The sequence below is a fragment of the Eleutherodactylus coqui genome, chromosome 2 (assembly GCF_035609145.1).
Source record: "Eleutherodactylus coqui strain aEleCoq1 chromosome 2, aEleCoq1.hap1, whole genome shotgun sequence".
NCBI classification, from domain to species: Eukaryota; Metazoa; Chordata; class Amphibia; order Anura; family Eleutherodactylidae; genus Eleutherodactylus; species Eleutherodactylus coqui.
In genome coordinates this window covers 123183146-123206741 of record NC_089838.1, presented here as the reverse complement: position 1 = coordinate 123206741, position 23596 = coordinate 123183146, and the positions used below count along the sequence as shown (strand labels likewise).

The following is a 23596-nucleotide window of genomic DNA, read 5'->3' as shown; positions in this document are numbered from 1 at the left end:
GGAGGTTTGCCCCCTCTTGAGCTCTTTGGGATAGGAAGAGGAGAGCTCTTGAGGCCACCTCTCACCACCATTCTCCAGTGTTTTCTTCCTGTCCCAATGGACACAGAGGGAGTTCTCCGTGCCAGCGGATGGAAGGACTACTCACCAGCAGGAGTCCAGATCAGGATCCGTTGCCTGCGCTGGAGAGTGGGTGTAGTAGGGAAACCGCTGGTGGTCAGGAGGCTGCAGGGTCCTCGGCCAGTGCCTAAGTATACGTGCTCTTGGGTTCGGCGTCTAGTAGTGGCTGGCTCAGAGTGATGATGTCACTCCATCGGCGCGTGAAAAGGCGCCAGATTTGAATGCCCGAGAGCTCCCCTGCGGGATTCAAGCTCAACAGCACGTCCTGAATGCCATGAAAAGCGTGGATGGTGACAAGGGGAATTTGCCAACTGTAAGTAGTCCACTTGGACAATCCAGAACAGTGATGACATATGTATGTTGGTATAATGACTTCTATTTTTAGGAGGAAGCATTTAAAACGAAAATTGACAAAAAAGGATAATGAGGTGCGCATTGTGTGCGAAAAAAATTGGATGACAGTACTAAAAAGATGATATGCTCAGACTGTACGGCAAAAACCGTAAAGGACGAACAACAGAACTGGTTGCAAGGCATCCGCCTAATGGTGAGGAAAGAAGTTCAGACGATGCGGTTGGAGCAAATTTCCGAACCTCAGCTCGGACCTTCCAGATAGGCTAAAAGGGCCCATACTTGAGACTATATGTTATCATCAGAACCTTCTGAGGCAGAATTATCAGAATTTTCAGCGTCTGTTATTATGGATGAGAGTGAGAAGAAATATTATTTCTCTAACCAGGATCCTGAGGAATTAATTACGGCAGTATGTAACACCATGGAAGTGATCGAGGTCCAGCATCCAAGATCAGTGCAGGATGAGATGCTCAATGGTCTCAGATCCCGGCACAAAAAGTGTTTCCCAGTAAATGAGAATTTAAAGCAGCTCATTACTGAAGAATGGGGCAGAGCAGAGAGGAAACTATTAGAGATGAGCGAACGTACTCGTCCGAGCTTGATACTCGTTCGAGTATTAGCGTGTTCGAGATGCTCGTTACTCGTAACGAGCACCACGCGATGTTCGAGTTACTTTCACTTTCATCTCTGAGATGTTAGCGCGCTTTTCTGGCCAATAGAAAGACAGGGAAGGCATTACAACTTCCCCCTGCGACGTTCAAGCCCTATACCACCCCCCTGCAGTGAGTAGCTGGCGAGATAAGGTGTCACCCAAGTATATAAATCGGCCCCTCCCGCGGCTCGCCACAGATGCGTTCTGACAGAGATCAGGGAAAGTGCTGTCTTGCTGGAGTTGCTATAGGGAGAGTGTTAGGAGTATTTTAGGCTTCAAGAACCCCAACGGTCCTTCTTAGGGCCACATCTAACCGTGTGCAGTAGTGTGGAGGCTGCTTTTTGCAGTGTTGCACTTTTTTTTTTTATATCGGCCGTGCAGAGCATTGCGCCCTGCAGTAATTATACATAGTCCAGGGCCAGTAGTGGTGGTGAGGCAGGGACAGAAGACATATTTATTGAATATAGGCAGTGGGCCTTTCCAAAAACATTTGGGAAAAAAAATCTATTTGGGCTGCCTGTGACCGTCGTCAGTGTACTGGGTCTGTGCTGGGGGTAGTTGTCCTAATTCATACGCAGCCAGCTAAGTGTTACAGCAGGCTTGCGCAAAATTATTTCCTGGCTCTGTGTTGGCTGTTACATCACCGCTGTATTCCAGTCCACAGTGCAACAGTTTGCAGTTATTTTACATACTCCAGGGCCAGTAGTGGTGACGCAGAGAGAGAAGACATATACAGTGTATATAGGCAGTGGGCCTTTCCAAAAACATTTGGGAAAAAAAATCTATTTGGGAGTGATTTTAGGCTTCAAGAACCCCAACAGTCCTTCTTAGGGCCACATCTGACCGTGTGCAGTACTGTTGAGGCTGCTTTTAGCAGTGTTGCACAATTTTTTTTTTGTATATCGGCCGTGCAGAGCATTGCGTCCACAGTCTGCAGTCATTGTACAGAGTATAGGGCCAGTACTGGTGAGGCAGGGAAAGAGATATTCAGGCTATATAGGCAGTGGGCTTTTTCCAAAAAATTGGGGAAAAATACTATATTTGGGCTGCCTGTGACCGTCTTCAGTTTACTGCGTGTCTGCTGGGGGTAGTAGTCCTAATTAATATGCAGCTAAGCGTTACAGTAGGCTTGCGCAAAATTGTTTCCTGGATCTGCTGTCTCTGTTACATCAGCGCCGTCATCCCGCCAGAGGGAAACAATATACATAATATTATACGCTGCCTACAGTATCTATCTGCTGGGGGTAGTAGTCCTAATTAATACGCAGCTAAGCGTTAGAGCAGCCTTGCGCAAAATTGTTTCCTGGATCTTCTGTCTCTGTTACATCAGCGCCGTCATCCCGCCAGAGGGAAACAGTATACATAATATTATACACTGCCTACAGTATCTATCTGCTGGGGGTAGTAGTCCTAATTAATACGCAGCTAAGCGTTACAGCAGCCTTGCGCAAAATTGTTTCCTGGATCTGCTGTCTCTGTTACATCAGCGCCGTCATCCCGCCAGAGGGAAACAGTATACATAATATTATACACTGCCTACAGTATCTATCTGCTGGGGGTAGTAGTCCTAATTAATACGCAGCTAAGCGTTACAGCAGCCTTGCGCAAAATTGTTTCCTGGATCTGCTGTCTCTGTTACATCAGCGCCGTCATCCCGCCAGAGGGAAACCGTATACATAATATTATACGCTGCCTACAGTATCTATCTGCTGGGGGTAGTAGTCCTAATTAATACGCAGCTAAGCGTTAGAGCAGCCTTGCGCAAAATTGTTTCCTGGATCTGCTGTCTCTGTTACATCAGCGCCGTCATCCCGCCAGAGGGAAACAGTATACATAATATTATACGCTGCCTACAGTATCTATCTGCTGGGGGTAGTAGTCCTAATTAATACGCAGCTAAGCGTTACAGCAGCCTTGCGCAAAATTGTTTCCTGGATCTGCTGTCTCTGTTACATCAGCGCCGTCATCCCGCCAGAGGGAAACAGTATACATAATATTATACGCTGCCTACAGTATCTATCTGCTGGGGGTAGTAGTCCTAATTAATACGCAGCTAAGCGTTACAGCAGCCTTGCGCAAAATTGTTTCCTGGATCTGCTGTCTCTGTTACATCAGTGCCGTCATCCCGCCAGAGGGAAACAGTATAATAATATTATACGCTGCCTACAGTATCTATCTCCTGGGGGTAGTAGTCCTAATTAATATGCAGCTAAGCGTTACAGAAGGCTTGCGCAAAATTGTTTCCTGGATCTGCTGTGCGTTCCGTAAGGGAAGTCAGCCTCCAACCACAGGCCAATATGCGGCACATTTAATTACAGCGTTCTGTTTCTGCACTACTGGTAATACAGCATGCTGAGGGGTAGGGGTAGGCCTTGAGGACGTGGACGCGGGCGAGGACGCGGAGGCCCAAGTCAGGGTGTGGGCACAGGCCGAGCTCCTGATCCAGGTGTATCGCAGCCGACTGCTGCGGGAATAGGAGAGAGGCACGTTTCTGGCGTCCCCACATTTATCTCACAATTAATGGGTCCACACGGTAGACCTTTATTAGAAAATGAGCAGTGTGAGCAGGTCCTGTCGTGGATGGCAGAAAGTGCTTCCAGCAATCTATCGACCACCCAGAATTCTGCGCCGTCCACTGCTGCAACTCTGAATCCTCTGGCTGCTGCTCCTCCTTCCTCCCAGCCTCCTCACTCCATTACAATGACACATTCTGAGGAGCAGGCAGACTCCCAGGAACTGTTCTCGGGCCCCTGGCCAGAATGGGCAGCAATGGTTCCGAATCCTCTCCCACTGGAGGAGTTTGTCGTGACCGATGCCCAACCTTTGGAAAGTTCCCGGGGTCCGGGGGATGAGGCTGGGGACTTCCGGCAACTGTCTCAAGAGCTTTCAGTGGGTGAGGAGGACAATGATGATGAGACACAGTTGTCTATCACTCAGGTAGTAGTAATTGGAGTAAGTCCGAGGGAGGAGCGCACAGAGGATTCGGAGGAAGAGCAGCAGGACGATAAGGTGACTGACCCCACCTGGTTTGCTATGCCTACTGAGGACAGGTCTTCAGAGGGGGAGGCAAGTGCAGCAGCAGGGCAGGTTGGAAGAGGCAGTGCGGTGGCCAGGGGTAGAGGCAGGGCCAGACTGAATAATCCACCAACTGTTTCCCAAAGCGCCCCCTCGCACCATTCCACCCTGCAGAGGCCGAGGTGATCAAAGGTCTGGCAGTTTTTCACTGAGAGTGCAGACGACCGACGAACAGTGGTGTGCAACCTTTGTCGCGCCAAGATCAGCCGGGGAGCCACCACCACCAGCCTCACCACCACCAGCATGCGCAGACATATGATGGCCAAGCACCCCACAAGGTGGAACGAAGGCCGTTCACCGCCTCCGGTTTGCACCGCTGCCTCTCCCCCTGTGCCCCAACCTGCCACTGAGATCCAACCCCCCTCTCAGGACACAGGCACTACCGTCTCCTGGCCTGCACCCACACCCTCACCTCCGCTGTGCTCGGCCCCATCCACCAATGTCTCTCAGTGCACCGTCCAGCCGTCGCTAGCGTAAGTGTTTGAGCGCAAGCGCAAGTACGCCGCCACACACCCGCACGCTCAAGCGTTAAACGTGCACATAGCCAAATTTATCAGCCTGGAGATGCTGCCGTATAGGGTTGTGGAAACGGAGGCTTTCAAAGGTATGATGGCGGCGGCGGCCCCGCGCTACTCAGTTCCCAGTCGCCACTACTTTTCCCGATGTGCCGTCCCAGCCCTGCACGACCACGTCTCCCACAACATTGTACGCGCCCTCACCAACGCGGTTACTGGCAAGGTCCACTTAACAACGGACACGTGGACAAGCACAGGTGGGCAGGGCCACTATATCTCCCTGACGGCACATTGGGTGAATTTAGTGGAGGCTGGGACAGAGTCAGAGCCTGGGACCGCTCACGTCCTACCCACCCCCAGAATTGCGGGCCCCAGCTCAGTGCTGGTATCTGCGGCGGTGTATGCTTCCTCCACTAAACCACCCTCCTCCTCCTCCTCCTTCTACGCAACCTCTGTCTCGCAATCAAGATGTGTCAGCAGCAGAACGTCGCCAGCAGTTGGTGTCGCGCGTTGTGGCAGCACAGCGGTGGGCAAGCGTCAGCAGGCCGTGCTGAAACTACTCAGCTTAGGAGAGAAGAGGCACACGGCCCACGAGCTGCTGCAGGGTCTGACAGAGCAGACCGACCGCTGGCTTGCGCCGCTGAGCCTCCAACCGGGCATGGTCGTGTGTGACAACGGCCGTAAGCTGGTGGCGGCTCTGCAGCTCGGCAGCCTCACGCACGTGCCATGCCTGGCCCACATCTTTAATTTGGTGGTTCAGCGCTTTCTGAAAAGCTACCCACGCTTGTCAGACCTGCTTGGAAAGGTGCGCCAGCTCTGCGCACATTTCCGCAAGTCCCACACGGACGCTGCCACCCTGCGCACCCTGCAACATCGGTTTCATCTGCCAGTGCACCGACTGCTGTGCGACGTGCCCACACGGTGGAACTCTACGCTCCACATGTTGGCCAGGCTCTATGAGCAGCGTAGAGCTATTGTGGAATACCAACTCCAACATGGGCGGCGCAGTGGGAGTCAGCCTCCTCAATTCTTTACAGAAGAGTGGGCCTAGTTGGCAGACATTTGCCAGGTCCTTGGAAACTTTGAGGAGTCTACCCAGATGGTGAGCGGCGATGCTGCAATCATTAGCGTCACCATTCCTCTGCTATGCCTCTTGAGAAGTTCCCAGCAAAGCATAAAGGCAGACGCTTTGAGCTCGGAAACAGAGGCGGGGGAAGACAGTATGTCGCTGGATAGTCAGAGCACCCTCCTGTCTATATCTCAGCGCGTTGAGGAGGAGGAGGAGGAGGATGAGGAGGATGAGGAGGAGGGGGAAGAGACAGCTTGGCCCACTGCTGAGGGTACCCATGCTGCTTGCCTGTCATCCTTTCAGCGTGTATGGCCTGAGGAGGAGGAGGAGGAGGATCCTGAAAGTGATCTTCCTAGTGAGGACAGCCATGTGTTGCGTACAGGTACCCTGGCACACATGGCTGACTTCATGTTAGGATGCCTTTCTAGTGACCCTCGCGTTACACGCATTCTGGCCACTACGGATTACTGGGTGTACACACTGCTCGACCCACGGTATAAGGAGAACCTTTCCACTCTCATACCCGAAGAGGAAAGGGGTTCAAGAGTGATGCTATACCACAGGACCCTGGCGGACAAACTGATGGTAAAATTCCCATCCGACAGCGCTAGTGGCCGAAGGCGCAGTTCCGAGGGCCAGGTAACAGGGGAGGCGTGGAGATCAGGCAGCATGTACAGCACAGGCAGGGGAACACTCTCTAAGGCCTTTGACAGCTTTTTGGCTCCCCAGCAAGACTGTGTCACCGCTCCCCAGTCAAGGCTGAGTCGGCGGGAGCACTGTAAAAGGATGGTGAGGGAGTACGTAGCCGATCGCACGACCGTCCTCCGTGACGCCTCTGCCCCCTACAACTACTGGGTGTCGAAGCTGGACACGTGGCCTGAACTCGCGCTGTATGCCCTGGAGGTGCTTGCTTGTCCTGCGGCTAGCGTCTTGTCAGAGAGGGTGTTTTGTGCGGCTGGGGGAATCATCACAGATAAGCGTACCCACCTGTCAACCGACAGTGCTGACACTCTTACACTCATCAAGATGAACAAAGCCTGGATTTCCCCAGACTTCTCTTCTCCACCAGCGGACAGCAGCGATACCTAAAGAATACGTAGGCTGCACCCGCGGATGGAAGCATTGTTCTCTATCACCATCAAAAACGTGGACCTTTTAGCTTCATCAATCTGTGTATAATATTCCTCCTCCTCCTCCTGCTCCTCCTCCTGAAACCTGACGTAATCACGCCGAACGGGCAATTTTTCTTAGGCCCACAAGGCTCTGTCATATAACTTTTGTAAACAATTTTTATACGTTTCAATGCTCATTAAAGCGTTGAAACTTGCACCTGAACCAATTTTTATTTTAACTGGGCTGCCTCCAGGCCTAGTTACAAATTAAGCCACATTAACCAAAGCGATTAATGGGTTTCACCTGCCCTCTTGGTTGGCCATGGGCAATTTTTCTGACGTACATTAGTACTGTTGGTACACCAATTTTTTGGGGCCCTCACCTACAGTGTAATCCAATTAATTTTTTGCCCACCTGCATTAAAGCTGACATTACATCAGCTGTGATGGGCACTGCAATAGGATACATTTATGCACAGCCGGTGGGTTCCAGGGAGCCACCCATGCTGTCGGTCCACACGGAGTTGTAACTGCATGTGTCCACTTCTAAAGAACCCCAGTCTGACTGGGGCATGCAGTGTGGGCCGAAGCCCACCTGCATTAAACATGACATTACCTCAGCTGTGCTGGGCACTGCAATGGGATATATTTATGTACCGTCGGTGGGTTCCAGGGAGCCACCCATGCTGTCGGTCCACACGGAGTTGTAACTGCATGTGTCCACTTCTAAAGAACCCCAGTCTGACTGGGGCATGCAGTGTGGGCCAAAGCCCACCTGCATTAAACATGACATTACCTCAGCTGTGATGGGCAATGCAATGGGATATATTTATGTACCGCCGGTGGCTTCCTGGCACCCACCCATGCTGTCGGTCCACAGGGACTTCACAATAGGGAGTTGTACCTGCCTGTGTCTATGAATTAAAAACCCCGGTCAGGTTGGGGCATGTAGTGTGGGCCGAAGCCCACCTGCATTTAATCGGACGTTACCTCAGCTGTGATGGGCACTTATTATTATGTACAGCCGGTGGGTTCCAGGGAGCCACCCATGCTGTGGGTGCACACGGAGCGGTGCTTACACAATCTTGATGTCCGTCGTGCAGTCCTGACATACTTACGAGTCTCGTGAGCTTTAGGAAGTCTGATCATTTATTTCTTCAATTCCAGGAATGTAGCAAAGGGAAAGCAGCATCAAAAGACACCATAGCCAGATGGATTAGAACAGCAGAGCAGGAATCATATTAATCCCATAGGGGATTAGAGCGCATTCTACGAGGGCTCTTGCTTCCTTATGGGCCGAACACTGTGGAGCCTCGACAGAACAGGTTTGTAGGGCCGCAACATGGTCTAATGTTCATACATTTTTGAAGCACTATCGCTTGAATCTCCATTCGGGTAGGGAACTGGATTTTGGTTGGAAGGTCCTCCAGGCAGTAGTCCTCCCCCCTATGTTTTTGGTGATCCATGTGTGCTGTCAGGATGGTCGTTATGGTAAAACTGGAATTATTCTTACTGTTAATTCCTTTTCCATGAGTCTATCATGACAGCACATACTTACCCACCCTTGTAAATTAATGTGTATTGTGCATGTAAACATAACAGTATGTTGATTTTTCAGCAACAATAAAAGACTAGGCAACATATCCATTGTGATGATTTGAAGTCACTTGAGATGGATGGTGGGAGGTGGCCTTAAGAACTCTCCACTTCCTGTCACAACAAGCTCAGGTGGGGCGACCTCCATGTGTGCGGTCATGATGGACTCATGGAAAAGGAATTAACTGTAAGAATAATTCCAGTTTTCACCAAGCAGAATTTTATTATCTAGCTTGTTGTAATAGAAATGGTATAAAAAAAAATGTACCAGTATAGATTACAGGTTACTGTAAAAACGTATAACTTTTTTATTTACTCATGTTCCTATTAGAACAAGTTTGCAGTATGGAATTATGTGCTTAAAAAAGTTAAATTATGACAGAAAAGAACTGGAAAGAAGAAGAGAAGTAAGCCAGCATGAGATAAAAGGTAAATAATTGACAGTGCAGACATTATTTTATCAGCTGTTCTTCTAGCAATGATACTACTGTGTTTCCTGGAAAATAAGACCCTGTCTTATTAGTTTTTGCTAGAAGAGGCACAAGATCTTATTTTTGGGTAAGGTCTTATTTTACTTACCAAGCAGCCACAGTCCGGGTCCCTCCCACTGGTCTCTGTAGTTCTGTAACTCAGTCGCACGTCCTGCACTCCTCGGCTGTCGACAGAACATCACTTCCTTGTTGTGGGCTTCATAAATCTCCCCTCGAGTAAGTGATGGCTCTGATTGGGAGAGAGCAACGCTCACTGAACCAATCAATGCAGCACTCGCTGAACCAATGTAACGGCTGTGATTGGCTGAGCGAGCATAATTTAATTGCATATTAGGTGTACATAATATGCGGTGAATGGAGTCGATGAAAGTATATGGATTTTCATTGATCTATTCACAGTTGTATATATTCATTGCATAAAAAAGAATGCAGCATGTTCTATTTTACTGTGTATTACGTGCGTACTGATTAGAGGTGAGCGAGTATACTCGCTAAAGGCAATTGCTCGAGCGAGCATTGCCCTTAGCGAGTACCTGCCCGCTTGACACCCCGCATATGGTCGTGTGAGCCCGGCCTTATTGAATGCCAATCTAAGTAAGGCCGCCTGCACATGAGTAGATATTTGCTGTGCAGTCGGCATCTGTGCTGCATTACTTCCTATGGATATCCGCCGCTTCCTACACACAAGGAGGAATTAATCGCTATTTCCGATTGCGGAGGAAAATAAATTGCAGCATATTCAATTTTTATGCGGGCACCAAACGGCCGGCTTCCATTATAGTCAATGGAAGCAGTCCGACCTGTAGCCCGTCCGCAATGAATATTGTGGACAGGTCGCAGATTCTGCATCATCGCCTAATGACGACACCGGCAAAAAAAAGTTGTAAAAAAAATCTGTACTGTACATGTGTGACGGCGAGCTGCTGGGTCCATCCGCAGTACAGAAAAGACAACGACAGAGGAGGTACATGCGGGCATCTCTGCTGCCAGAGCTGGATTCCGCATGTGAAATCTGGCTCTGCCGTGTGCAGGCAGCCTAAATCTGCCTCTGTTTTTGTGAATGTAAACATTAGTCATATATTTCTTTATGAAAGTAGATGCAGAGATATTTTGAATAACGCTTTAACTGTTTTCTGTGGTTACAGATGTGCTGGTTTGGAGCAATGATCGTGTGATCCGCTGGATCCAAACAATAGGTCTCCGAGATTATGCAAACAATATATTAGAAAGTGGAGTCCATGGTTCTCTTATTGCTTTGGATGAGAACTTTGATTACACAAGTTTAGCACTATTACTACAAATTCCAACACAAAATACTCAGGTAAGTCCATATTACCATCTACAGTACTTGCTCTTTGACAACAATATTGAAGGGGTTATTCGGCTTTTAGAAAGTCATTGATTATCCTCGTGAAAAACCTCTTCTTTTTTTTTTTTTTTTGCCTTCCTCTGGATCAACATTGGGGTGGAATAGGCTAAACTGGGATGGATATGTGTCTTTTTTTGGCCTTACATACTATGTTACTATATTACTATGTTACTGAAGTATGCAGCAGTTAAAAGCGCTGCGGAATAAGCTGGCGCTATATAAATAAAGATTATTGTTTTATGGGATCTGACAAAGAACAATGTCATATTAACAGCAACACCAGACTATATACTGCTCATCACTGGCGTAACTATAGAGGATGCAGGGGATGCAGTTGCACCCGGGCCCAGGAGCCTTAGGGGGCCCATAAGGCCTCTCTTCTCCATATAGGGAGCCCAGTACTATGAATAAAGCATTATAGTTGGGGGCCCTGTTACAGGTTTTGCATTGGGGCCCAGGAGCTTCAAGTTACGCCTCTGCTGCTCATCACCAGTGTCCAGCTTTTGATGACCCAGTCAGGCATAACATAGTATGTTTGTCAGTAGAGTTGTCTCTAGTACCCGTTTAGAGTTTTGGTGATCTGATGTATAGATGTAGGTCAATAACTAACAGTCCACTAAAAGTTGATTTAAAATTGATCACATCTTTCAGTCAACTGCCTTTTTCTCTGCCTCTGCCTTCCAAGTCTTTGGCATTGAGGAAAATGCCGAGTTTCTCGGATGTTATACCTGTTTAACCTACACTCTTGTCAGATCTCTGTGCTATGAGCTACTTTTCTTAGATTGAGGGCCCATCAATAATCTTGTACTTCTAATGTAAATGTTACAGTACAACAATACAAAAAATATACAAAAATATGGGTTGGTGTAGATTATAAATAACACTTCAGACATCGCGGTCAATCAATGTATTCAACTCTTTATTTCAGGCAAGACAAATCTTGGAAAGAGAATATAATAATTTATTGGCACTGGGAACTGAAAGACGACTTGATGAGGTAATACCCAAGTCTACTGCATGCACAAAGAATTCGTATAATCCAGAGATAAAACAATGTCGAGTCTCATTGATAGAGCCTGTTGGTTCATCATGCTGCTTGTGGTTCAGGCAGGATAAAACTGTAGGCAGGTTCTCGATAAACTCACTGATACACCAAATAATGTATTGGACAGTATGAAATCAGTAACTTCAATGAAATCAGGATATTTCCTGATGTGATCTATTAAAGCATATAGACATCTAAGCCCCATTTACACACATAGATGATTGCTCAAAATTTGTTCAAAAGATAGGATGATTGACAGTTTGAGCGATCATTTTGCATAAGTTGCTAATGGGCACTCACACCCATTAGTAGCTTATTAGCTTCATTTGCATGTAAATGAGCCTCCCTTTGATTTATGCAGATAACAGCAGGTGGTCTGTTATCTGCATACAGCCCCTTTGTTCTCCTGCAGGACTGCAGCTGAATACAATGTTATCAGCACTTAAAAGAAAAAAAACAAAAAAAAACCAATTGATTTATTGTTATTTAAATTATTTTTACGTGAAGGTGCACAAAAATCTTTGCAAATTCGGGACGAATAAGTCTGATTTTGCAGGCTATTTTCCTAATGCCTGTGTGAATATACCCTAATGCGAATTAACAGGTCTAGATTGGGTACTGGAGAAGTCAGCTTCTATTGTCGTGCTATTAGCCCATTAGGCCGCTCTCACAATGGCCACTTTTTACCGTGATTAGCATAACGTCCACAATGCTGCGCTAATCGCAGTACAACACTCCCACTGATTTTAATGGAGCCTCGCAAACCTGTGCTCGAAGGCGGCGTTTCTAAAGCTGTGATTTTCGAGCACTGTCTTTTCTATTTTCCTGTGTTTTCGACGGGTTGCATTAAAAAGCACTGTCAAATGCTGCTCGAAATCGCGCTAAAATGCCACGGTTGCGAGCGGTGTTGAACTGCATGCTGCATTCTTAAGGCCACTCTCACACTTGCACTTTTTTTTTTTGGTATCTCCTCAGCACAGTCAAAAAATGATAGCGTTCTTATTTAGCCATCGATGTAGCTATCTGAGGATTCAATTGGCAGGACAAGTTGTGTTTTTCAGTAGTACTATTTAATGTACCATATAATGTACGGAAAAACTTTAAAGAATTTCTAAATGGAGTGAATTAGAAAAAAATATATAATTCTACCATCATTGGAGGGGTCTTGTGTTTAAAGCAGTTTAGCAGAATTTCGTCTTAGTAAAATAGAAGATACAGTAAGTAAATAAGCTTTAGAAGATAACAGGATATCAAACCCAGACCTTTGGTGGATAATTTTAAAATGTTACTCCAGAATGCTTTTAATAGCGGACCGCCCCAGAAAATCTGAAAGTTAGATCCTGCAGAACTTGCACACCTCTAATTGAATGATTTTTTATTTGGCATTACAATCCAGAGCTCCTTCAAAAAATTAATGTATACTGGTTAAATAGTACTCACAAATTACCCACAGGTGAGTCCAAGCAAGTCTCACCTAAAACCACTCTACCCAGAACCAAAAGATGAAGAAACAAATACAAGACCTGAACTAGATTACGATTAGAGATGAGTGAGCATACTCGCTAAGGACAATTACTCGATTGAGCATTGTCCTTAGCGAGTATCTCCCCGCTCGGGAGAAAAGGTTCGGCTGCTGGCGCGGGTGATAGGTGAGTTGCGGCAGTCAGCGAGGGGGGGGGGGGGAGAGAGAGAGATCTCCCCTCAGTTCCTTCCCGCTCTCCCCCGCAGCTCCCCGCCCGCCACCGGCAGCCGAATCTTTGCTCCCGAGCGGGCAGGTACTTGCTAAGGGCAATGCTCGATCGAACAATTGCCCTTTGCGAGTATACTCGCTCATCTCTAATTACCATTAAGGAACAGATTCTAGAACTGCCGCAACACTACTGTTTGGCCACCATTGTTTTATGACGGCTTTAAGGATTAAGGTATAATTGAAGAATAGGGCTGGTGCACTATAAAAACTGAATTACGGTTTAAAAAGCTGAAAGTTCGGTCGCTTTCCACAACCTTTGTGGAAAATGCTCTGGATGAGTTTAATGTTGCCTCTACAATCCCTTCAGAGAGAGCGGGACAAAAGCACCAAATCGACTATACAGTTGGCATGTCACAGCTTCAGGTACAAGCAGTAAACACATTGGTTTATTCACTATATGATCTGAAGGGCTGTAAAACATCAGGCTGGTCATGTGTCATGGCGTGAGAAAGAAAATGCATATAGTGTGAACTAAAATGGAAAAGCATGGTGTAGAAGTAATAGTTTTTGCATGAATACTACCCCACTATAATTTGGCATGCCTTGTATTTCCAGAGCGACGACAAAAATTTCAGACGTGGGCCCTCCTGGAGGAGGCAATTTCCACCACGAGAGGTCCATGGAATCAGCATGATGCCAGGCTCTTCAGAAACACTGCCAGCAGGATTTAGATTAACAACAACGTCCGGGCACTCACGGAAAATGACAACAGATGGTACCACTTTATTTTTAGCTCTCCTTCAGCAAGACGGCATACTATTGTGTACAAGTGCATTAACCGGATTATGTCAAAATAACATGCTGTATGTTTACAGGATGTGAGCATTTAATAAAATCAAGGAAAATAATGAAAATCACACTTGCTATAAACATTAGAACTTAGTATATTCATGTATGTTCATTATTCCCGTTTATCACACAAAACCCAGCATGGCTAAAATCTAATAGCTTAACACATGGTAGTAAACAGCAGCAACCAAAGTTTACATCTAGTATGACTAATATCTCACCAAACCTTTGTGAGGGTCAGTTTTAGAGAAAATGGAACTCTCAGCAAAAAGTACCCACCATCCACCATTTGTATGCACGGTTATTTGTAACTTCGAAAACTGCGCATCGCTAGAGTTAATATTAATCTATGGTTGGGGGAGTTAATGATGGACCTGGTGATGTAGAGAAGATAAAAGAATTCAATTGTGACTTTCTTGGTTGGCTAGGCCATTGAACAGAGTCAACTATTATCGGACTAGGCTAGTAAAGGGGTTTATGTTAATAAAGGTTGGTGACAGGGGTCCCCTACCATGAGGCAATCTGAGCCTATCTCCTTAGGCAGCAGCCTGCAGCACCTCCGAAGGGTGGCGCTAGGGTTGTCACCTGACCAGCGAGTCACCGGCCCTGTATGTAATTAAGGACGGTATTTACTTTTTACTGGCCATATTAATGGGCGGTAAAAAATAATTGTTAGCTACCAGCTGGCTGGCCAGCAACCGGGCACAATCATGCATTTAACTTACTCTGTCTGTAACTCTGGCCAACGGCCACTATTGTTCTCACCAGACTGTGACCCCTGAGCTCTTTCGACCTGATGTCTGCATTCCTAAACGCAAATACCGTCCCCTACGCAGTGCAGATGCTGGTTGGAGAGGGTAGGGGTCAGTCTGATTACAGGAGCAGCAGCCACTGGACCAAAACTCTAGATGGATTGAGTTAAATGGTGTTGGGTTGCTGCCAAGCCAAAGGTACACCAAGGTGGACATTATTACTACTGGGGCCACTATGGGTGTCACTGTTACCACTTTAACAAGTCTCAATGGTTCAAATACAGTATGTTTTGGGTATCTTCTGTATTGGTACTTTTAATGCTTATAAAATGAGGGTTTTGTGTGTGTGTGTGTGTGTGTGTGTGTGCATGTGTGGGGATGAGGGGGCATTTCACACTTAACCTCACACAGCAGAAAGGCTTGGAGCACCCCTGGTTGGTCAAGAGTTCAATATAAACATCCATGCTGGTTTAGGTCAGTGAAAGGGTTAATAATAGTATATGATGTGTCTGGATACTGAAACAGACAGCAGAGCTGAGTATTTTTTTGCCGCACTGCCATGTAGGTTACTGCTTGGTGTATTTTTCAGTCCCCGCACCCCTAAAGCTGTCCTTGCCCTCAGTTTCATCTAGTATACATTTTGTTGGTTTATATTAAAGGGGTTCTGTTATTTCAAAAAATAATAATTTTACACTTACCTATTCCCCCCAGGCAGTCTTCTTACCACATCTTCACCTCACCGATCTTCTCCTGGCTCCTCCAGTACCCGGGTCCTCTTCTTCCGGTGATGTAACGTACATTGCAGGCATTCTGCTTCCTAAAGGTCCGTGTACAGGTCACTAGTAATGCCAATCCTTGACAGCCTGCTTTAGTGCACATGCACGGGGTCTCGCCGCTAGTGTTCATATAGTATGTATAGCGGTGAGACCCCGCGCCTGCGTACTAAAGCAGGCTGCCGAGGATCGGCACTCCCTGCTAGGAAGTGAACGCTACGTCACTAGTGACTGGGTACACTAACTTGCAGGAAGGAAAATGCCAGCAATGTACGCTTTGTCACAGACAGAAGAGGATTCAGCAGGTTGCAGGTGATGTGACCCGGGGGACTGGAAGAGCCAGGAGAAGATCGGGGAGGAGAAGATCTGGCAAGAAGGCTGCCTGGGGAGCAAAAGTTAAGCATAGACTTTTTTTCTCTTTATGACAGAACCCCTTTAATGTTTGCTTCATAGACATTGCACTGAACACTAAAGTAGTAGGTCTATTCCTGGCAGGACAGGTACGGGATTTCACATGTATAAGGCACAATTTCATTTTGACATTATATATGTTACAGGCAATATGTGAAATAAGTCATTGTGTAAAATATCTAGATAATCCATAGAATGCTAAAAGTGGATTGTCAAAGTATGAAATGATAAATATCTCATATATGTCCTAGGCGTTCTATGCAATAGCAAAAGGCGAACCAGCAAATTATAATAGACTCCTGCCAGCAATGGACTGTGACCCCCCCCCCCCCCCCACCCCACCTTCTGTTTGGGCACCTCATTTTTTTTCCTATACCGAAAGATATGGTGCCACCCTTTGCACCATCAACCTCCCTTATCCTCTTCCAATGTCCCCATAATTCCACCCCCATCATTGTCTTCCAATGTCACACAATCCAACCCTCATCCTCCTTCAAGCTGCACTCCTGCTGTGCTGCAGTCTAACAGAGCTACCCTGCGCTACTGCATTGCACTCACTCTCACAGATCAGACTCCAGCGACCACAGTGTGTGTATGGTGTTTGGATGAGGGTCCTCTTTGACTCCTCTCACTCAATGCCCTACGCATTGCCACCGATCTGCCAACACAAGAACCTATGTCTACGGCAGTACTGATTTGCCTAGCTATTCTATACAGTGCCTGCTTTTCACACATTGCCTGTAACATATAAAATGCCTAGGCAATCTTACAGTGCATGAGGCTCTTAGGCAACGTATGAAATGTGCATTTTATATAAATCTGCTATATACATTCCCTAGACATTGTATAGAATACCTACGCAGGTACTATTTAGGCAAAGTAACATATAGAATGTAACATATAGAATGTCAACATTAAATTGTTATTCCACACTTTGCCTAAAACAGGTTAGGCAGTCGATAAAATACCTAGGAGTTCTATACAATGTCTGCATTTCACACTTTTCCTGTAAACCTATACATTGAACTAGTAATAAGACCACATGATGCCACTTGCTACCGCTAGTGCTCGCTGTAGGCAGCCAGATTGTTATTATTTGAAGGGGTTTTCTCTTAAAGAAAACCTCCTTCCAAATTGGACCCATCGTTATGACGCTAATATACTCCGTTGTATTTGGCAAACATATTTTAAGGGAAATAACTCTTTTAGGGAAACTTTAAGAATTATGCTTTAACATTGAAATAAATAATATTTGGCTGAAAACAGTGCAGAAATAAAGCTTTATTTGTAACAAAACATCCCCTTGATTGTCTAATAAGAGAAGGTGCGTATGGCTGTAAATCTGGAATTTACAAACACTCCATAAAATGTTCCCCCACTTTACTTTCTCAGACACTTCAGTTTGTCCTCACTATTGCAGTTCACTGGTTTTCTCGTAAAACTTTTTATTGCTGTCGATGGTCCTGTATTTTTTGTATTCTGGTATACAACTGTTAATAACCAGAAATGGACTACAAATCTGGACTTACTGATTTGGAGGGTAAATTTACACCTTGTTTAACTATTTCATTTAAGAGATATCGTAATATCCCCATGAATTGCTATAATGCAGGGAATGCTACTCGGGCAACACATAGTTGCGCATTACAGTCAATGAGTGTCTCAACACCCCTGTTGTAGAAATCAGACTTTAAATCTGGGTACTACTAACCAGCCCTATTAGAGTTATAGTGGTGGATACATTGGTTGTCATCCACAAAAAGCAGGCAAGAAATGACTGAATAGAAGAGTCAATGTAGAGGACAAGTCAAGAATTGACATATAAAAAACGGCATTGATTTACATTTTAGGAACCTGTAGGCACCGATTGTCTTAAGGTATCTTTACACGGATAGATGGTCACTCAAATAAGCAATTATGGGCAACTGTCGACCTGTGTACACACGGCCCCTGACGGGGCACTGAGTAAGAAGTTGCTCAGAAGTCATGAATGGTTCCTTTTCAGCTCATTAATATAGGAAGGCTACTGAGTGACTTCTCGCTCTGTGTGAGCAAGAGTAGTGTGATCTTTGAGCAACTGGATATTTACTATGAATGAAGGTGGGAGGTCGGAAGAAATCTCTTGACATGCTCCACCTCCATTCTGTAACAGACTATTGCTCCTGTGTGAAAGCTCAGGCGTGATGGTCGCTGGGATGGCTGTCTGGTGGCAGCAGTCGTCCCATCTAAAGGTACCTTAACACCTTTATTTGGCCCACTAAGTAGGCTACTCCTTAAAGGAAATCTGGCACCTCCTTTTAGCCCTATAAGCTAAGTTTATGGGCTGAAAGTCAGTGACCCGTGGAGGCCATGGATGTAAATTTTAGACCTACCTCCTCCATCGCTCCCCCGGTGTGTGTTGAAAGCTGTCGCTCAATGCATTGAGCGGCGCGCTAGTAGTCCACCTGTTCTAATGATATAATGGACTGCTCAATGCATTAAATGGCAGCTTTTAGCACTCACGCTGGGGGAACAATGGGGGAGGTAAGTATAACACATCCCTGGACCCCACGGGTCAGTTACTTTCAGCCCATAAGCTTACCTTATAGGGCTACAAGTAGGGGACAAATTTCCCTTTAAAGTGGTTTTCACACAAAGGATATTGATCACCTTTCCACGGAAGCTGGTTTCACTGTTTTCATCTGTCCCATAGACTTTGAAAGGAGCGGCTGCATTATCAGTTTGGGCTCCATTCAAACTCCCTCTCACTATAGTTCTGTCTAATGGTTAATGGGGATCCCAGTGGTCATAGATTTATCCTATGAATAGGTGATAAAATATCCATTGTGGGAAAATTGGTTTAAAGGGACTCTCACCTATTTTTAACCCTATAAGCTAAGCTGATGGGCTGAAAGCCGCTGCTCATTGCATTGAGCTGCGCTGCTGAGTAGTCCACCCACTATAAAATTAGAACCGGCGGACTACTTAGCGCATCGGGGGCGGAAAGCGTTGACGATGGGGGAAGGAAGTATAACACTTACGTCCCTGGACTCAGCAAGTCACCTACTTTCAGCCCATAAACATAGCGTATAGGGCTAAAAGTAGGTGACAGAGCCTCTAAGTCAAACAGCTGTAAAACACTGTAGCAAAATAAAAGTAGGCTATTGCAGTGCTTTTCTTACAACCTCCGCTACCCTTTGCAGCCTTCCTTCTGTCCTTCCCTCCGTGTCTTGCTGCCACATTACTGTGAACGCATTAACATAAAAATATACATAATTTATACATGACTGTATAGTCTATTCATAAATTTTCCAGTCGTGACCCACCTATAGGCACACGTCTACTGTGCCTATTGGTAAATCAGTCTGTGATACCATTGATTTTTGGTTAATGGGGAAAAATGTTCTATTTGTTGACTGCACACCATTTTTTGTCAATTTCTGACACATTTCATACAATGCTGTGTTTGCATTTCACTTTTACTTTAAAAACTTAGATTATTTATTATGTGTTGTATTTTATCAGCTGCTACTGCCTCTTCAGCAATGCAGAGATTAGACAGCTCTACAGTCCGGACATACTCATGTTGACAAATCTAAAAAGAGCAAAGCACTGAATTGCAGTACGTATTCCTTTTAAACTTTGCACATTTTTCTTTTAGTTAAGAACTACTAACTATTAGAGATGAGCAAACCTACTCGGCCACGCCCCTTTTTCGCCCGAGCGCCGCGATTTTCGAGTACTTCCGTACTCGGGCGAAAAGATTCGGGGGGTGCCGTGGGTGAGTGGGGGGTTGCAGCGGGGAGTGGGGGGGAGAGGGAGAGAGAGAGGGCTCCCCCCTGTTCCCCGCTGCTACCCCCCCCGCTCCGCCATGCCTCCTCCCGCCCCCTGGCGCCCCCCGAATCTTTTCACCCGAGTACGGAAGTACTCGAAAATCGCGATGCTCGATCGAGTAATTACTCGAAACGAGTAGGTTCGCTCATCTCTACTAACTATACTTGCACATAAAACAATTTATGAACTCACTGATGCAGCATTGGGCCCATCCCCTTTGTGGTATATCGAACTGTTCCCTGTGCTGGTAGACCTGTTGCATTATCTTCAAGTTTATATTAATCTTTGAACACCATTTTACAGTTTTTGTCTATAATTATATTACGCAGACATACTACCTAGTGCTGATCTTGAGTTACCGCCTGTATTATAGTTCATTCATAATTCTGCAGGCTTTACAACTGAATTCTTCATTTCCTCCTTGCTGTTATGTGATTATAGAAACCATTGGTCCTACAGCATTATATGAGCCCAGTACGTTATTAGGATTAGATGCCAACAAGCGTACCTACTATTTCCAATAACAGCATTATGTACTCAGCTCTGGGCCATTACACTATAAGTTAATGTGATGTATTTACAAAAATATTTATATAAACTGTACAAAGGTCAATGATTAATATACAATAGACATTCATTTGGAAGGTTCTGAGAAAGCACAAAAGAAATACTTAAAGGCTATGAAAACCTTTGTGCATAAAAAATCACTACATACATATCTTACCAAGTCCCTGCAGAAAAAAAGTGATGCATTTATCTGTTTTTTTCCATTGATTTTTCCCTTCTCATACATTTAGAAAGCCTTATTCTTGGTTTGCAGGCTCTCATACAGTCAGGTTTCTGGCTCAGTGTCATCCCCAGTGCTGATCAGCTGGTCTCTCTCATGAACAAGCACAGCTCCATCTCCTCTCTCCTCTTTCAGAGGCTGTGTAGTATAACCCCACCCACTCAATGCTACACAGATATCTCATCTTCTCTCCGAGTAGCTGCTGATCTCCTTCATATTCACTACTGAAGATAGCAGAAAATTCACCTTGAGTGAATTACACACCCCTGTAAGAGTAGTTTTCTCTGCTCTCTGTCCTCCTTATCACCAACATTTCTCAGCTATGCCAATCAGCTCTCTGTAATAGTAGCTTTCTCTGCTTCTGTCCTCCACTATTCCCCCACACTTTAATACATTCCTCTGTAATAACTCAGTAGGAATGCAGTCAATGCATGTTCACAACAGGGGAACAGGCTGGTGGAGGAACTGTCCGTTTAATCTGACTGACAGAAACCAACAATCAATCAGAAAATTTTTATTGAAAACCAATTACAAAAATTCTTAAATTTCCCAAAACACACAGATTAAGAAAATAAATACAACAAAGGTGTACATAGCCTTTAAATGACAAGTTGAGCCCTGCTCCGTCTCAGCAGCATGCACATTATTATACAAAAGGAATTCACTGTTGATTTGTTTCTTACGCCATTTTTTAGCAATCAAGATGAAGATGGCCTCTATTTATTTCCAGTACTGTTATAATTTTTAAGGATTACAAGGGGATGTCATGCACCAGAACCACTTCAAATAAGAACATGTATAAGATACTGGGAAAGGTTTTATCTAGTGGGTGCCAAGACCCCTTAGCAAGTAGCTCCTCGGACCAGAGCTTGAAGGCCTTCATACTTTGTCTTGTTATCTTACTAAAAGGAGAACATTGGCAGTGATGCTGATCTGTCATAGCATCTACCTGACAGACATCAGCTCTTGGAACAGAGCTATCAGAAGAGAAGTAAATGTGAATTATATTTTGGGTTCTATTTAGTTTGTATTCTTCTATCCATATACTATCCAGCTAGGTAGATATTGGGTTGAGATACTCTCTATCAACTACTGTATATTCCTTTACTTAGATCTGTTTTCTATTAGCTAAGAAGTAAATTGACAATCTTGGCAATCTTTTTCCTTTCACTGACCATCGTGTTTTATGTCGACTGACATCTCCCATTTGCTCTCGTAGGTGTCACCTTTTAACTATCTACCTGAAGTGCACTACCTAGGAGAACCGCAGCAAGAGAACAACCGGCGGGCGCCTGGATGGCCGAATGAGCACTGATTTACAATACTAAAATGTGAAGATATTTTTATGTACTGCATTATCATATGCTTAGTTTAAGACAGAGAACAAACTATAATTGTAAGAAGGTTTCCATGATTCTTAGAGGCTTCAATGTGCACAACTTACCAAGATGGAACCAATTGTTTTTACGTTCTGTTACATCTGTTTTCCTTGTAAAATACTAGAAATATTTAAGTATTTAACGTGTATTTATTTTATGAAGTGTAAGTCTTTTTATTTTCTCAAATGTGTAAATGGTTATAAATATGATTTTATAAAAATAAAAGTTAAAGTTCAATAAGTCTATGTGGGAAGACCTAAAAAAAAAAAAGTGTCACTAATGTTTGTACCTTTCCATTTCACTGTTTCTACAGTTTTTGGATTGTAACAGTCAATCTAGTATGTTTAGCAGTTAGATGCCTCAACATTGTTTCTCCTAAGAACCTCTAAACATACAGCTGAATACCTGCCTCTGGCTCTTTAGGACGTAATCTGGTTGTTGAGCCCAAAAGGACTGTTGAAGGCTCCCGATAGGTCACACATGATCAGAGAAGCACTGTGAAGGCTCTTCGAGTAATGAACTGTTTACATGAGTCAATAGCAATCACCGAAACAAAAACAGTCTTTGTAAAACAAAGTCATTATTTAATGTAACCTGTGGACCAAGAAAACACTTTGCTTTACCAAGAACAACTTTTGCTTTCTTTCATCTGTTCAGATGCCAGCGTCTGCTGGATAGAGCAATCTAGCAGTCTTTAATAGTTCAGTTTCCTATGTACAAATCTAAGTTCATATCACTGGGGCTTTAGGAACCCCATTTACTGTTACGCTCTTTGCCACAATGGCCTTGTAAAGACTTTCTCGAAGTTCAGAGGAAATAACTGAAAGACAGTGTGACATATGCTTAAATATTATATCGACCCACAGATATAATACATATGCATATCTGAAATCTTATTACCTGCTGTGGCTTTATTTGTTGTCGCAACCGTTGCTTCCTTAATAGTTTCTATGGACATTTCTAAGTAGGCGTTCAGATGATTTAAAACGATTTGCCAACTTCAGCTTTTTGAATTTCGCTTCAATACTGTCTTTTAGTTATTCTGTTAAGAAACTGCACGTTCATAAACTTTTCTTTTATTGTCAGATCTCATTTTTAACCGATGAAAGTTGAAAGTTTATGGTGACAAACTGTTTTCCTTCCATTGTCAATAAAAAGGGAAAAAAATCTTAAATTCTGTTTCGATTTCTATATGTTAAAACTGATATTGAAGATCTTTCTGTATGGATAAGGTGGGGTCTTCTAGATGGTCCCGAGAGTGCTGTAGGTTTAAAGTGCGGGGAAAAAAATCTGAAAAAAGGTGACAGTTGAACACTTGATGCACTGTATCATTAGTGTGGTAGCTTACTTGGATGTTGATCAAAGTAAACCACAGTCAACTAGCTGAGTTGTGCCGGCTGAACCCATTTGTAACCAATTTATTCTAGCAAAACTAACAGTTCTTAAAGCAGAACACTTTCACATATTAACTAATAATAGATTATAGTAGTTTGGTTACCGGACAACTTTGCAGCTACAGTTCCAAGTCAAGTAACAAATAGTTATGCACTGCTCTATTCTCTGTTGCAGGGATCCTGCATAGTTGCCCTGCTATTCGTCTGGTAATTGTTGTAAAGATGACATCACAGGAAGTCACCTGACTGCTGCAGCATTGGTGCCCATTCTCCTGGCATCAGTGCTTACATCCTCGGCACCATTATGCCAGGAGTTCAGAATAGTGATGCTGCAGCAGGCAGGTGACTTCCTA

General features: G+C 44.9%; 1 protein-coding gene across 2 annotated transcripts in view; it reads left to right on the top strand.

The window, feature by feature from the left end:
• The window catches only part of PPFIA2 (PTPRF interacting protein alpha 2), a 344020-nt gene extending 321069 nt beyond the window's left edge, over window positions 1-22951 (top strand). For both annotated transcript variants that reach the window (XM_066591485.1, XM_066591486.1), the window contains 6 exons: window positions 8822-8919; window positions 10127-10302; window positions 11279-11347; window positions 13701-13860; window positions 19375-19471; window positions 21690-22951. In XM_066591485.1, the coding sequence (XP_066447582.1) occupies window positions 8822-8919; window positions 10127-10302; window positions 11279-11347; window positions 13701-13860; window positions 19375-19439 (568 nt within the window). In that variant the 3' untranslated portion in view covers window positions 19440-19471; window positions 21690-22951. The remainder of the gene's footprint in view (window positions 1-8821; window positions 8920-10126; window positions 10303-11278; window positions 11348-13700; window positions 13861-19374; window positions 19472-21689) is intronic.
• Window positions 22952-23596: the final 645 nt, after the last annotated feature.